Here is a 15023-nt window from a genome sequence, read left to right on the forward strand (position 1 = left end):
AGAGGTTGGCTTGATTAACTGAAGTGTTTGAGGACCTGTAATGTTTGAGTGTCAATAGTTTCTAATTATCAGAAGAAGCTGTGTAGATTCCAAGAGTATAGAATTCAATTAAAAAGAGAAACCAAGTTTATAAAACAAAAGAAGACACATTTATAGAGCTTGTATATTCTTTGAAATTCTCAAAATTACACTGTTAATTCCTAAAGGTGCTAAAGAGATCAAGTTATAACCAGATGTTATGAAAAGCAACAAGCTATTATGCTATATAGTTAGCCAGATAGTCGAAGACGTTAGGCAGTAGAGGTGAGAAGGCTTATGCTTAACTACTGTTTATGGCACTGAAGAAAAAAGCGGTACAATTATAGTAATAGTTAACATTTAATTTACCGAATGGGTACTATGTAACACAGTGTTAAGAACCTTTAGAGGTCTTATCTATTTCAGCCTCAATACAATTCTATTAGGTCAGTGGTGTTATACGCATTTTACAGTGAGAAAGCTAGGAGGTAAAGCCAGGGAGTTTCCCTGCAGGCTTTCACTCAGAGCCACTCTGCTGTTAGAACATCCTACGTGTGCATTTTTCTAAATACGCTTATGCTTTTTAGGTTGGGTTTAAAAAGTATACATTTAAATATAATGTATCCATGGTGTAGGTGCTGCAAGTTGGATGGAGTAAGTGAGCCTGATTTTCAGAACCCTATCATCTTAGAACTGGGGAAGGCTACAGAGAGAAAGGTGTCTGTAAGGAATGTCTTCCGTGGTTTTAAGAACGGTTCCTCCACACGAAACATCCTACCTTTCATACCTGTCTGAATTCTTCTGATCTTTCGATGCCACCCTAAATATCAGCTCCTTCAGGAAGTAGTCTGGTTATATAAAAAGATACACATTAGAGAGATTTCTAAATTATAACCGATGAAAAGCCAATAGCTGAAAGACGGATTCTAGCATTAACGTTCACCGTCGCTCCTTTCCTGGCTTCAGTTTCTTTAAACTGAAAGGAAGCGGTGGCTTGGCCTATCTCTTCCTTTTATAATTTCTCCTAACCTCTTCAGATTTCTGCCAAAGCAGCCTTAAAAAAAATAACTGTCCTTACTAGGACCTACAGGAGGAGCTTCTCCGCGTTGGCAGCTCAGCAGGGAGGGGCTGGAGAAGCAGGAAAAGAGGCGGGGTCTAGGAGGGAAGCGGGGTGCGCTGACACGTGACTTCCTTCCCAAGGAGCTTCAGCCTCCAGCCTCCCAGCAACTGGTACGTCCCGCCTGACGATATCGGCGCAACCCGGTTGGCCCTCGGGAACGCCTGTAGCAAGAAGGCATCCACGGTCGCTCTGTTCATTGGCTTGGGCTATTGTCGCTCAGATGGGTTGCCAGAGCGCCGCAGGCGGTGCTGCCGGAAGCCCCTCCCATTGGCTGCTGGGTTTGTGGCTGGCTGGCTGAAGCTGTCACTCCCCGGCCGTTTCCCTAAGGCCGGCGTTCTGCTAGGGGGCGGGAAGAAGAAGGGCCTGACCAGCCGTCGCTACTGCCGCGGTCTTCGCGGCTGCTATGACCCTCGGGCGAGGCTGCCTGGTCAGCTCCGTTCAACGCTAGTGGCAGCCGTGCGTCCGCCGTAGCCGTTTGGGTACCCAGCGCGGCCGCTCCCGCGGCTCCTTACGCTCCTCAAGCTCCTCCAGCGCCGCCGGCTAGGCGAAGCAGAGGCAGGATGAAGATGATGGTGGATTTCGAGGAGTGTCTGAAGGACTCGCCCCGCTTCAGGTAGCTGGTGCGGCAGGCGTCACCCCGGAGCTGAGTCCCCGGGCGTTGGGTGGGCGTGAAAACCGGCTGCCGAAACGCGAAAAGGGTGCCGCAGCCCTCTCCTTCCGACGGGGCAAGCGGCAGTTTTCTCAGCCTCCGACCCAGCCAGAGCCCTGCAGCCCGGAACGACTCTTCCAGAGCTGCGAGGGTGGTCGGGAGGGGGGGACGGTGTCTCCTCATCCCACTTCCTAGCCCTCTGACCCAGGCGAAGCAACCCGGAGGCCTGGCGCACCCGCCGTGCTCCGAGGACTGGGGTGCAGCCGCGTTCCCGAAGACTCGTGCCCTTTTCTGGCGCGCGCTCTCGTCCCCTGTCTCTTGCAGCTCTTCCTTTCCTCTTCCTTCCGCTCCTCCGTTTCTATCCCTCACCCCCTCTTCAAGGGCGATTGCTGGGCACCCTTTCGCAGTTCACTTAGTTCCTCTTTGCGCTTTTCCGCTCCCTTTACCCCGTGGAGGAAGTAGTGGGGGCCGGCGAACTGGGACGTCGACTTGTATTGCTTGTCTTTCCCCTGCCAGACGGGCTCTCAGGAAGGCGCTGGCGGGTGATTTGCACTGGAGTCGGGGGTGGAAGCCCTTTGACCAAATCGCACATTCAGTCGACTCTGGTCCAAGACTATCTGCTTTGCTTTCCGCTTAAGCTTTTTGAAGGGGGCATCGCTATCGTGAGGTATTGGGTTAAGAAATGAAGTGTAGGAGAAGCAGTGCATTTCTTTTTGAGAACGGAAGTGGGAGGGCTCTGAAGATTGCATTTACGTTCTTCTTCCAGCAGCGTGTCAGGGAGGGCCCCGGATCACAGCTGGATGCTCCCAGCGGATCTGTCACAGAAACTGACCTGGTGGCAGTTTCTGGTGACTCGGATTCTCATGGGTTGCTCTCCCTCCCGTGTGAGAGGCGGCAGGCCTGAGGGTTCCAGAGTATATGCTCTTTCTTTTTCAGGTATCTTAGGAAATTCTTGAATGGTTTTGGAAAATGAAGTTTTCCTACGTTGTATTTTATAGTGCATTTACAGGAGTAGGACTCTCCTGAGGCCTTTTTTTTTTAAAGGCCTTAAAAATGGCATTCGATAGTGACATTTCTTGAAAGCTCCCCCAGAACATTGAGGGAGTGGGTGGAATGTGTGTGATGCGTTGTGAACTCTTGCATTTTCTGCCTGGGAACTAACTGTTCTCATCCTTATCACTGTTAATTAGATTTCCCGTTCTTTTTTCAGTGAAAAGCAAACCATTGTAAAACTAAGAACTATTCTAGGAGAAAATTCAAGAACACTTTCTGGTTTTGATTGTTTATTTTTTATTTTTGTTCGTAATTTTATTTAGAGTTTAGGGCTGTTGCTTGTAAAAAACTGCACCTTGTTTGATTGCTCTTGTTAGTATTAGTTTTTGAAACTTCTTTGTTCTACGTGAATTGAAGGACTCAGGAGACAGAGATGGATTGTTTAGGACAGCTTTACAAGTTAGATTCCAGAACCGTGTGGCAAGTGAAGTAATTTTTAAAGTGTACCTTATAAAATTATACTTGTGTGAAATTTTTCTGAATGTCATCTATTTATGTTGTTTTTTACTGCAATAATCACAACATTTTCCTCCTAGAGAATATATATGGCTTTGTGCTCAGTTTCTTCCACATTTTAGATTTGATTAAAAAAATGCTGAGAGAAGTGACCCAGAAAGCTTTAGCCACTGGTGGTCAAAACCATATATCTTTGTTTTTGAAATAAAGGAGTTATTGAATATAAAACAAGAGGGGAAGATACTGATTAACTTGTATGGAATAGTATAGTGAAGTTTTATTAAATATGAATATAATATTCTACTTTAATTAAGATAGTGGAGACTTTCAAGAGTTGTTTCCAGAATACCAATTACTGTTGGTGGTAATTTGGGAAGAAAAAGATTCAAAGAACTCCAATATCTATTCCAGTGTCTATTTTTGAAACTAGATTAGATATACAGTAGAGGGAACAATACCAATAAATAAAAGGTCTCATAATTTACATTCCTAAATTTTATTGTTTTTCTGTAATCCCATTACTAAGTAGGTTTCTATAGCATTTGAAAAGACTATTTCAGGAGTAGTTTTATTCATACACTTTATGTGTAAAAGAAACTTAACTTTTAAGAGTATTGTACATTTTTATGAGTGATATAGTAAAACTTTCATATCAAAACAAAAGATTTGTGAGAGCTGGGCTTGTTTTTTGATAGCAAGGCAGCCACCCTATTTATTCAATGTAATTTCCTAATCTATAATGCTGTTTTTAAGTTAATACCTATTTTTATTTTTAAAAACGATTTTATTAATTTAGAGAGAGGAAGAGAGGGAGAAAGCAAGGGAGAGAAACATCGATGTGTGGTTGCCTCTCACATGCCCCCTACTGGGGACCTGGCCCAAACCCAGGCATGTGTCCTGATGGAATGGAACTAGCAACCCTTTGGTTTGCAGGTGGGTTCTTGATCCCCTGAGCCACACCAACAAGGGCCTATTTTTATTTTAATTCATAAGTGAATCTTGTGGCATATAGGTGGTTTGGCATGTGGATATAACTGCCTTGGCTGCTATGAAATTGTAAAAGGCAATGCAAAAGGCAAATCTTGCTGAAGAAAAATTTGAAAAATTTTCTATTAAATTGATAAGGGAGGACTAGTTAAAGTAAGGGGAGAAAGATCTTGCAATTTGCAGCATTGTCTTTAGTCATTTGAATGAAGTCAGTGGTTACTTTTACATGCCAATAAACTTTTTTTCCTCTTTAGATTAGAAGGCACATTTTGTTGTGTAATTTTGGGTTGCCTTTTTAGTTCTTTGAAAAACCCTTCTAAAAGTTGAAATATTGTCCATCTGAAAATCTACAAGAAAGTAAATGTATCTAAGTGTACATTTTTAAGGTGGGACTTTTCAGTTTTGACAAACATTTGTTGAAGTTTGAACTTGTTTGGCCTATAATTGTATGCAGGGTTGCTTTTTAAAATTTTGTAAAAGTTTTACAAATTGTGCTTCTCCTTTATGTAATCATGGTTCACTAGTAAGTGAATATTTTGCATGAAACAAAGTTGGATTAATTGGTGCTTTAATGAGAGATTTTTGGTCTAAACAATAACTCTTGGCATTAGCAATCCTTTAAATGCTTCAGTCTTTATCTGGTACATTTTTTATTCTTTTTAAAGTATTTTTTTATTGATTATGCTATTACAGTTTTCCCAATTTTTCCCCCTTTATTCCTCCTCCACTTTGTCCCCCCTAACCCTCCAGCATCCCCCCCCTTAGTTCATGTCCATGGGTTGTACATATAAGTTCTTTGAGTCCGCTGTTTTATATACCATTTTTTATCTTTCCCCATCTATTTTATGCCTGCTAATTATGCTTATTTTTCCCTGTACCTTTCCCCCCTATTCCTCCCTCCCCCCTCCCGACTGAACTCCCTATGTGATGTCCATTTCTGATATTGTTCCTGTTCTGGCTGTTTGCTTAGTTTTTCTTTTTTGTTGTTGTTCTTTTCTTTTAGGTTCATTTGTTGATAGTTATGAGTTTGTTGTCATTTTATTGTTCATATTTTTATTCTCTTTTTTCTTAGATAAGTCCCTTTAACATTTCATATAGTAAGGGCTTGCTGATGATGAACTCTTTTAACTTGACCTTTATCTGCCCTTCCATTCTAATGAACTATAGAAATGATCCCTGAAAGTATAGTCTTTGCCCTTACATTCTAAATGAAAGCTTTGCTGGATAGAGTAATCTTGGATGTAGGTCTTTGCCTGTCATGACTTCAAATATTTCTTTCTAGCCCCTTCTTGCTTCCAAGATTTCTTTTGAGAAATCAGCTGACAGTCTGATGCGAACTCCTTTGTAGGTAACTGTCTCCTTATCTCTTGCTGCTTCTAGGATTCTCTCCTTCATTTTCATCTTGGGTACTGTAATTATGATGTGCCTTGGTGTGTGCTTCCTTGGGTCCAACTTCTTTGGGACTCTGTGGACTCCCTGGAAGTCTATTTCTTTTGCCATTTAGGGGATTTTTCCTTCATTATTTTTTCAAATAAGTTAACTCCTTGGTTGTCTTGACTTCCATACAGTTCAATTTTCTGGCAGTTCAGGTTGTTTTTTGTTTTTAAATTTGTTGTTGTCCTTCTTTTGGTAGTGTGAGGAGGCAAAGTATACCTACCTATGCCTTCATTTTGGCTGGAAGTGATGCTAAATTTTTATTAGTGTTTACTTTAAATGATGTTCTGGTTATCTATTGCTTTGTAATGAAACTAAAAATCAGTGACTTAAAATAACCTTTCGGTTGTGCTTATGATTAATAGGTCAGGAGTCTGGAAAGGTCTTGGCTGGATGATTCATCTCTGATCCATGTTATGACAGTTGGGTACCTGAGACTGGTTCATTCACTTTCATTGTGGCTTGTGCATTCATTTGTCTGACATTCTGGTGCTTCTTGGTCTGTCTGTCTTTCTTCACCTGGCGTGTCATCTTTCTGGACTTTTCTGAATGTCTCAGGCTTCCCACAGCATGTTTTGTGTGAGGGTAGTTAGCTCATTTTTAAGAAACATAGGTTGAAGCTACCAGGCCAGTTAAGGGCTAAGCTTGGAACAGATACAATATTATTTCTCCTGTATTGTGTGAGAGCAGTCACAGGGATCACCATCTTGATGGTAGATTGCCAAGGCCATGTTGCAGAAGACCATGTGTGGCAATCTTTGGTAAATACAATCTGCTATACAGTGCTTCCAAAAGTACTTTGGAAAGAGTGATGATGAAACTAAGGGACTAAGGTGCAATAAGAGTGAATATTTAAAGTTGAAGTGAGCCAGTTTGTCAAAGTGACAATTTTTTAAGAGTTTCCATTTTTGAAAAGCTTTAGGGAAACAGTTCTGCTGGTGGAAAGAATGTGGTTTGGTGTAGCTTCTTCAAAGGACAGAGTAATAAAATATCTTAGGATTTAAAAATACATCTACTTTGTTTCAGCATTTTTACATCTAGGCATTTCTTTTAAGGAATAATAGGAAAATTGTGCAGTCATATGAGCAAAGATATTTATCATATTGCTTATATATTGGAAAAATTGTGCCAGTACAGTGTTGTTTAGCTATTAACTATAATGATACCTGCCATATAGAAAGCACCTAATAGCAACCTAGGATCATTTTAAGTACTTTATATAATTTGTACAGTCAGGGTGATCCCCACTCTTTTGAAGACCGGTGCTAGGTTTAATGAAATTCTTGAGTCTCAGTTTAGAAAATTTTTTTATTGATTGATTTTTAAAGAGAGGAATAACAATTGATTTGTTATTCCACTCGTTTATGCATTCATTGGTTGTTTCCTCTGTATGCCCTGGCTGAGGATCAAAACTACAACCTTGGCATATTGGGATGACACTCCAATCAATTGAGCTACCTGGTTAGGGAGGGGCCCCCCACCCTTTTTTTTTTACCCTGGTCACCACAAATTGGATTCTCATTACTTTTTAAAAATGTGTATCTTTCAATTATGGTTTATGTTCAACATTATTTTGTATTAGTTTTAGGTGTTCAGCATAGTGGTTAGACAATCGTATACTTTACACAGTGATCTCCCTGATATTTTAAGTACCTACCCCACACCATCACTAGTGTTGTTTATTATAGTCCCTGTTTGTATTTTATATTTCTGCAACTACTTATGTTGTCATCTCTATGTGAACTAACTTTTTACGTTTTTAAAAGTTGAAAAAACCAAAAGATAATTTCACAACACATAAAAATTATACAAAGCTTACATTTTAGTATCTATAAGTAAAGTTTTATTGAAACACAGACTTGCTTATTTATTTATGTCTTATCCATGGCTACTTTTTTTACTATAACAGAATTGAGGAGTTGGAACAGGGACTGTATGGTCCTCAAAACTTAATATTTATGAAAAGTTTGCTAACCCTTTATGAAAACCACTGCAGTATTCTGCCATTCATAAGAGAATGAGGTGTAGTCTTGTGCCATATAACTGACATTTTGGTCAATGGCAGACCTCATATACAATGGTAGTCCCATAAGATTAGATGGAGCTGAAAATGTTCTATTACTTAGTGATGTTGTAGCTGTTCCAAAGTCACAGTGTATTCATTACTCGTCTGTTTGCAGTGATGCTGGTGTAAACAAACTTTGTTGTTAGTTGTCTAAAAGTATACCACATAGTTATGTACAGTACATAGTACTTGATAATGGTAATAACCATCACTGATTTATGTATTTAGATACTTTTCATTGTTATTTTAGAATGTATTCTTTCAACTTATAAAAACAAAGTTTGATGCAGAACAGTTTGCTATGTTATACCTGCAGTAGCTTCATACATCTCATGTTTACTGCATCTCTTGGTTGCAGGATTTTCTCCTGTGCTTGATTTAATCATGTGTTGTTTTGTACAGTAACATGCTGCTCAAGTTTGTAGCCTAGGAACTATAGGTTATATCATATAGCGTAGGTATTAGTAGGTTATTTCATCTAGTTTAAGTGCTCCCTATGATATTCACATGATAAAATTGCCTATTAATGCATTTCTCAGAATGTATCCCCATTGTTAAGCAGCACATGACTTTATAGACCTCAATTTAGGGGGGTAATTTTCATGATATATTATGTGAAAAAAAGTGGGATATAGATTATAATTTAGAATGTACAGTATGACACTACATATGTCAAAAAGCTTTATGTTAAAATTTCTGGAAAGACTATTATATTTTATTTCTGGCAAATGAAAGTATGCTTTTTGACCTTTAGTTTTAAAGTTTTATTTACAATAATCAGTCAGTACATTCTTCCCCTTTCCCCTCTGCCTCCCACAGCTTACAGAAGAGGTGAAAGGATCATGCAGTGAACACTTGTCTTTTATCTGAGATTCACCATGTGTTAATATTTTAGCACATTTATTGGTTCTATTGTCCACACACATGCATATGTATACACACACAGCAAGTACATTTTTTTCCTGAATCATTTGAAAGTTTGACATGTATCATCTAAAAATAAGGACATTCACCCTGACTAGTGTGTCTCTGTGGGGTAGTATTGTCCTGCAAACCAAAAGGTCACCTGTTTGATTCCCAGTCAGGACACATGCCTAGGTTGTGAGCCAGGTTCCAGTTGGGGGATGTAATAGGCAACTGATCAATGTTTCTCTCACACATCAATGTTTTTCTCCCTCTCTTTCTCCCTTCCTTCCCCGTATCTAAAAAATAAATACATAAAATCTTTAAAATAATAAAAATAAGGACATTTTCCTGTATCACCACGTTTATAACACTACAGTAATTACATATTCAAATTTTTCTAAATATGCAAATAGCGTCTATAAAAGAAAAACTGTTTTCCTCCCCCTGTGTGGGGAAAATCTGAGCTCTTCTCTACTGTGTCTCTCTTTCAAAAATTTGTCCTTTGCCCTGGCTGGTGTAGCTCAGTGGATTGAGCGCGGGCCTGCGAACCACACTATCGTGGTTCGATTCTCAGTCAAGGCACATGCCTGGGTTGCAGGCCAGTTCCCATCAGGGTACTCACAAGAGGCAACCATACGTTGATATTCTCTCCTTCTCTCCTTCCCTTCCTCTCTAAAGATAAATAAATAAAATTAAAAAAACATTTGTCCTTTACTAGTGACCCATAACACTTCACTTTCGATACTTCTGGTCACCAAATGTGTGAGTTTTTTCCGCTACACAAGAAGCAAGTCTTCCACAGTAGCTGCAATTTAACCAAATCCTGAAAATGCCTACTTAGGTAGCTTCAGATCTCTGAGGTTAAGGATGCAGTCCCATAGGCTGCCCTTTCCCACCCTCACTTGAGATGACAGTTGCAAGTTCAGATTATCACCTGGGAATTTTGACTAATCAGCTATGTAGTTGGTGGTTCCCACGACCCCTTCTCAGGTCTGAGTAATTTGCTAGAGGGGCTTACAGAACTCAGAAACATGCACGTTTCCAGTTTACTAAAGGATACGATAAAGTGTGTAGATGAACAGCCAGATGAAAATATGCATAGGATGAAGTCTGGGAGGGTTCTGAGTACAGGAGCTTCTGTCTTACCTTCCTGGTATGGATAGATGTGTTCACCTACCTGGATACTCTCTGAACCCTCTGCAGTTGGGATTTTATGGAGGTATGTTCACAAGGCATGACCAGTTATTAACTGTTCCCCTGTCCTCTCGCTGGATCAGGGCTTGGTCTTTTGGTGACCACCCTTCATCTAGAATCACACCCAGAGTTGCCTTATCATTTAGGAATTTAGAAGGTTTCATGAGCCCTGTGTGAGGGATGGGGACAAAGACAAATATTAGAACCAGAGATGCGCTTAGTGTTCATATTACTTAAGAAATTACAAGGATTTTAGGAGCTCTATGACATGAACTAGGAGCAGAAACCAATATATATATATATGTATATATATATATATACATATATATATATATTCCTGTTATTTCACAATGTCTTTTATAAGTAGTTTTTTATCCTTTCATTCGGCATCCAATCAAGGTTCCTGCATTGCTTTTTTGTTACCTTTAGCTGACTATACAAACTTAATTCTTTTAATCCATCATCAGTCACTGAAGTTATTTAACTGTTAAGAAAATACTGGATTATTGGGAAACTAGGAGAGGTCTTGGTCATATCTGAGACTTGGAATTGGGTAAGATTTTGGTTTTGGTGAATCACAGAAACAGTGAGATGCTCTTAAAGAGATTTGTCATGTTCTAATTTGGATAGCATTAACTTTTGAGGCAAAATATTTTAGTCTATCACAATTTGCTTTCAAATGATAGATATATTGAACAAAACTGTGAAAATACATTTTTGAGACAGTCTGGGAAAGTCAAACATGAAATAGGTATGAGATTATTGAGGAATTATTACTACATACATGTGGTAATGATAAAGAGGTTCTGTTAAATTCTTTATCTAGTTAAGATCAGTAAAAGATACAACATCTGGATTTGCTTTAAAGTACATCAGCAAAAAGAGATAGGACTATATGCAACAAGAATGCCAAAGTTTGCTAATTATTGAAACTAAGCTATTATATGGGAGCACATCATATACTTCTTGCTAATTTTATGTGTTTGATTCGTTTTATAAGAAGTTAAGAGACTTTGGGCCAACATGGAGGCATAGGTAGATACACTGTGCTTCCTCTTACAAACAAAACAAGGACAACAACAAATTTAAAAACAAACACCAACCAGAACTGATGGAAAATTGAATTGTATTGGAAGTCTGAACTGTATTTAACTCCTTGGAAGTCTGACAACCAAGGAGTTAAAGAAAACATTCATCCAGACCCGTAGGGGGGACGGAGAGGGCAGCCAGGCAGAAAGGACTCAAGTCAAGGCAGCAGCTGCTGGACCTGGCGAGGTGCTGGCTTGTAGTCTTGGCAGTTCCACATTCCTGTACAGGTAAACCAGGAGGAACAACTAGGGAGGGGGATAGACCATACAACCAAGGGTTCCAGTGCAGGGGAAAAAGCCTTTAAAGCCTCTGATTGAAAACACCTGTGGGGGTTGAGGCAGCAGCATGAGAAACTCCCAGCCTTACAGGAGCATTTGTTGGAGAAACCCATAGGGTCCTAGAATGTACGCAAACACACCCACCTAGGAATCAGTACCAGAAGGGGTCAATTTGATTGTAGGTAGCCAGGGAAGTAAGTGAAAACTAGCAGAGAGCAAAGCAAGCAGCAGTGCCCCTCTTGGACCCCTCTCCCACATACAGCGTCACAACACAGCCACATGGGTTGCCCTGCCCTGGTGAATACCTAAGGTTCTGCCCCATACTACATAGCAAGCACACCAAAATAAACAAATGGCCCAAATGAAAGAACAGATCAAAGCTCCAGAAAAAATACAACTAAGTGACGAAGAGATAGGCAACCTAACAGATGCACAGTTCAAAACACTGGTTATCAGGATGCTCCAGGAATTCACTGGGTACTTCAACTGCATAAAAAAGACCCAGGCAGCAATGAAAGTTGCAGTATGTGAAATAAAGAAAAATGTACAGGGAACCAACAGTGACGGGAAGGAAAACAGGACTCAGATCAACGGTTTAGAGCAGAAGGAAGAAAATAACATTCAACAAGAATAGAGTGAAGAAACAAGAATTCAGAAAAATGAGGAGAGTCTTAGAAACATCCAGGACATCTCTAAATGTTCCAACATCTGAATCATAGGGGTGCCAGAAGGAGAAGAGGAATAGCAAGAAATTGAAAACATAATGAAGGAGAACTTCCTCAGTCTGGCAAAGGAAATAGACTTCCAGGGAGTCCACAGAGTCCCAAAGAAGTTGGACCCAAGGAAGCACACACCAAGGCACATCATAATTACAGTACCCAAGATGAAAATGAAGGAGAGAATCCTAGAATCAGCAAGAGATAAGGAGACAGTTACTTACAAAGGAGTTCGCATCAGACTGTCAGCTGATTTCTCAAAAGAAATCTTGGAAGCAAGAAGGGGCTAGAAAGAAATATTCAGTCATGAAAGGCAAGGACCTACATCCAAGATTACTCTATCCAGCAAAGCTATCATTTGGAATGGAAGGGCAGATAAAGTGCTTCCCAGACAAGGTCAAGTTAAAGGAGTTCATCATTACCAAGCCCTTGTTATATTAAATGTTAAAGGGATTTATCTAAGAAAAAGAAGGAAGAAAATATGAACAGTAAAATGACAACAAATTCAACTAACAACAACTGAACAAAAAAACCCCACAAAAACAAACTAAGCAAACAGCTAGAACAGGAACAGAATCACAGAAATGGAGATCACATGGAGGGTATAAGTGGGAGAGTGGGAAGGGGAAGGGGAAAAGGTACAGAGAGTAAGTGCCATAAATGGCAGGTAGAAAATAGGCAGGGGGAGGTTAAGAATAGTATAGGAAATGTAGAAGCCAAAGAACTTGTATGGCCCATGGACATGAACTAAAGGGGAAAATGCAAGTGGGAGGGGATGTACAGGGCGGAGGGGAATAAAGGGCAGGGAATATGGCAATTGTAATAGCACAATCAATAGAATCTATTTAAAATTAGGAAAAAATTAGAATATATTTAAAATTAGGAAAAAAAGTTAAGTCATAAACATCGACCCCTCATTTTTTGACATGGAAAATGTAACTTGAATGTGAGAGTTGTCTGGTATCTAAACTGTTACTTTACAGAGGAGTTCTTTTCTATAGTGTAAAGATACATAGCTCCAGGAAACTTATTTCTAAACAGTTGATTAGAAAAAGAATTCTTTGCAAAAATAATTTACTAAATGGGTCTGAATCTCTCAAAAAGAATGTAACATTTTAAGGTATTAAGAAGTAATCTCGTTTTTACAGTATTTATTTAAAAACTGATGTCTTTTAAGTGTGGTGGAAAGCTAGCTATGACAGTAGAAAAATTCTGTACCAATGACAAACGGTTTAATTCAAACTGCCACTCACAATTGAAGAGCACTGTTGTGGAGATTTTTTGCTTATCAATCAGCTATTGTGTGAGTTTTGTATAATCTTTCCTATGACTGCAGCACTGATGCATTACTAGTGCTGCTTTACTATGATTCCAAGAGATGTAACAATGGCATTTCTTTTGATTTGACTCCAACAGCTGTATTCTGACCATACGTGCTGGTAGCAGTCATTAAAGTAAAAATACAGCGATGTTATGAAAGTAGGAATTTGAGACTATGAAAGTTAGCAAATGAATTAGTGTCAAGGCCTTTGCTCTCTATATCAAGAAGGTTTTAGTTTTCTTTTTATTTTAATAATTCTCTGAGAACCCACTCATACAGTCAACAACCAGTTTGTAACCAGAAGTGCACATTAGAATCACTCAGGGAACTTTTTCCAAAATACCTTTGTTTAGATTCTATTCCAGACATACTGACTCAGAACTTTTGGGGAGAGTAAGACTCATAGGCAAAGATACTTTGAAAAGGCTTTTTGGTAATTTGGCTTTGAACCTTTATTCAAGGACCACTACTTTTATTATATGTAAACAGAAAATAATAAACTCCTCTCCCTGTCTTTAACCCAATGATTATAGGTAATACACAGTTTCACACTGGCTGTCTCTAACTGCATCCCTTATTCTCTTCCTCTGGAATGAGTAAATCATTCAAAATTGCAGTGGAGCCTGGCTGGTGTAGCTTAGTGGATTGAGTGCGGGCCTGCGAACCAAGGGATCGTGGTTCAATTCCCAGTCAGGGCACATGCCTGGGTTGCAGGCCAGTTCCCAGCAGGGAATGCATGAGAGGCAACCATACATTGATGTTTCTCTCCTTTCCTTCCTTCCCCCCTCTAAAGATAAATAAATAAAATCTTTTTTAAAAGTTTAAAAAAATTGCTGTGGATAGCCATTAGAGTTTTTAGCCCGTGAATGATACGATAACATTTGTATCGCACTAATTAGTACCAAAATTACTGTGTTAAACCCCAGACTGATCTCTAACCACCTGTTTTAGACAATTTCATTATAGCACTTTGCTAGAAACCTGTTCCCTGCCCAACCCAGTGCTATCTATAATCATTGTATTGTATTGAGAGCCTTTTTGAGATACTAATTTCATCAATTTTACTTTTATACCGCAAAATTCTGCCTTTTTTAAACAAATTATTTCATTGTTTTTAGAGTAAGAGAGGAAGGGGAAAGAGAGGTTGAGAGAGAGAAAGAGAAAGAAACATGTGCTTACTTATGCATTCATTGGTTGCTTCTCATACATGCCCAGAATGGAGATCAGACCTGCAACCTTGGTGTATCAGACAATGCTCTAACCGACAGCTATCCGGCCAGGGCCTTTACATTGCTTTTGAGGTAAGCTTTGCTAAGGTCTTCTAATATACTCTACCTCCTATGTCTTCTATGTTCGGATTTTGTTCCATGTCACCTAAACAATGCCATAGTCTGCAATGCTCTTCTCTTCTGCCTTAAAAAAATATTATGGAAAAAAATATATTATGGCCCTGGCTGGTAACTTGGTTGAAGCATCAACCTGTACAGTACAAGGTTGCGGGTTCCATTCCCAGTCAGGGCACACGCCTAGGTTGCAGTTTGAATCCGTGGTTGGGGAGTGTATGGGAGGCAACTGATTGATAGATAGTTCTGTCTCTCCACCTCTCTCTAAAATCAGAACATACGGGGGTGATGATTTTTTAAAAATTAAGAAACTTTTTTTCTTCCACAAATTTTAAAAACAATTTACATTAATTGGAAAAATAGTAAAATACAAATGTTTAAAATAATATCTGAG

The 15023-nt window shown here is 39.4% G+C and overlaps 1 protein-coding gene across 5 annotated transcripts in view; it reads left to right on the forward strand.

The window, feature by feature from the left end:
- The first annotated feature begins 1428 nt into the window (after nucleotides 1-1428).
- ACAP2 (ArfGAP with coiled-coil, ankyrin repeat and PH domains 2) overlaps nucleotides 1429-15023 on the forward strand; it is a 143186-nt gene continuing 129591 nt past the window's right edge. For 3 of the 5 annotated variants that reach the window (XM_037037662.1, XM_037037660.1, XM_037037661.1), the window contains exon 1: nucleotides 1430-1751. In XM_037037662.1, coding sequence (XP_036893557.1) covers nucleotides 1699-1751 — 53 coding nt within the window. In that variant the 5' untranslated portion in view covers nucleotides 1430-1698. Of the gene's footprint in view, nucleotides 1752-15023 lie in introns of all 5 variants that reach the window. The other 2 variants (XM_037037658.1, XM_037037659.1) reach the window with 1 other exon arrangement.

This window comes from Sturnira hondurensis, unplaced genomic scaffold (assembly GCF_014824575.4).
Source record: "Sturnira hondurensis isolate 20B ecotype Veracruz unplaced genomic scaffold, ASM1482457v3 Scaffold0023357, whole genome shotgun sequence".
Lineage (NCBI taxonomy): Eukaryota > Metazoa > Chordata > Mammalia > Chiroptera > Phyllostomidae > Sturnira > Sturnira hondurensis.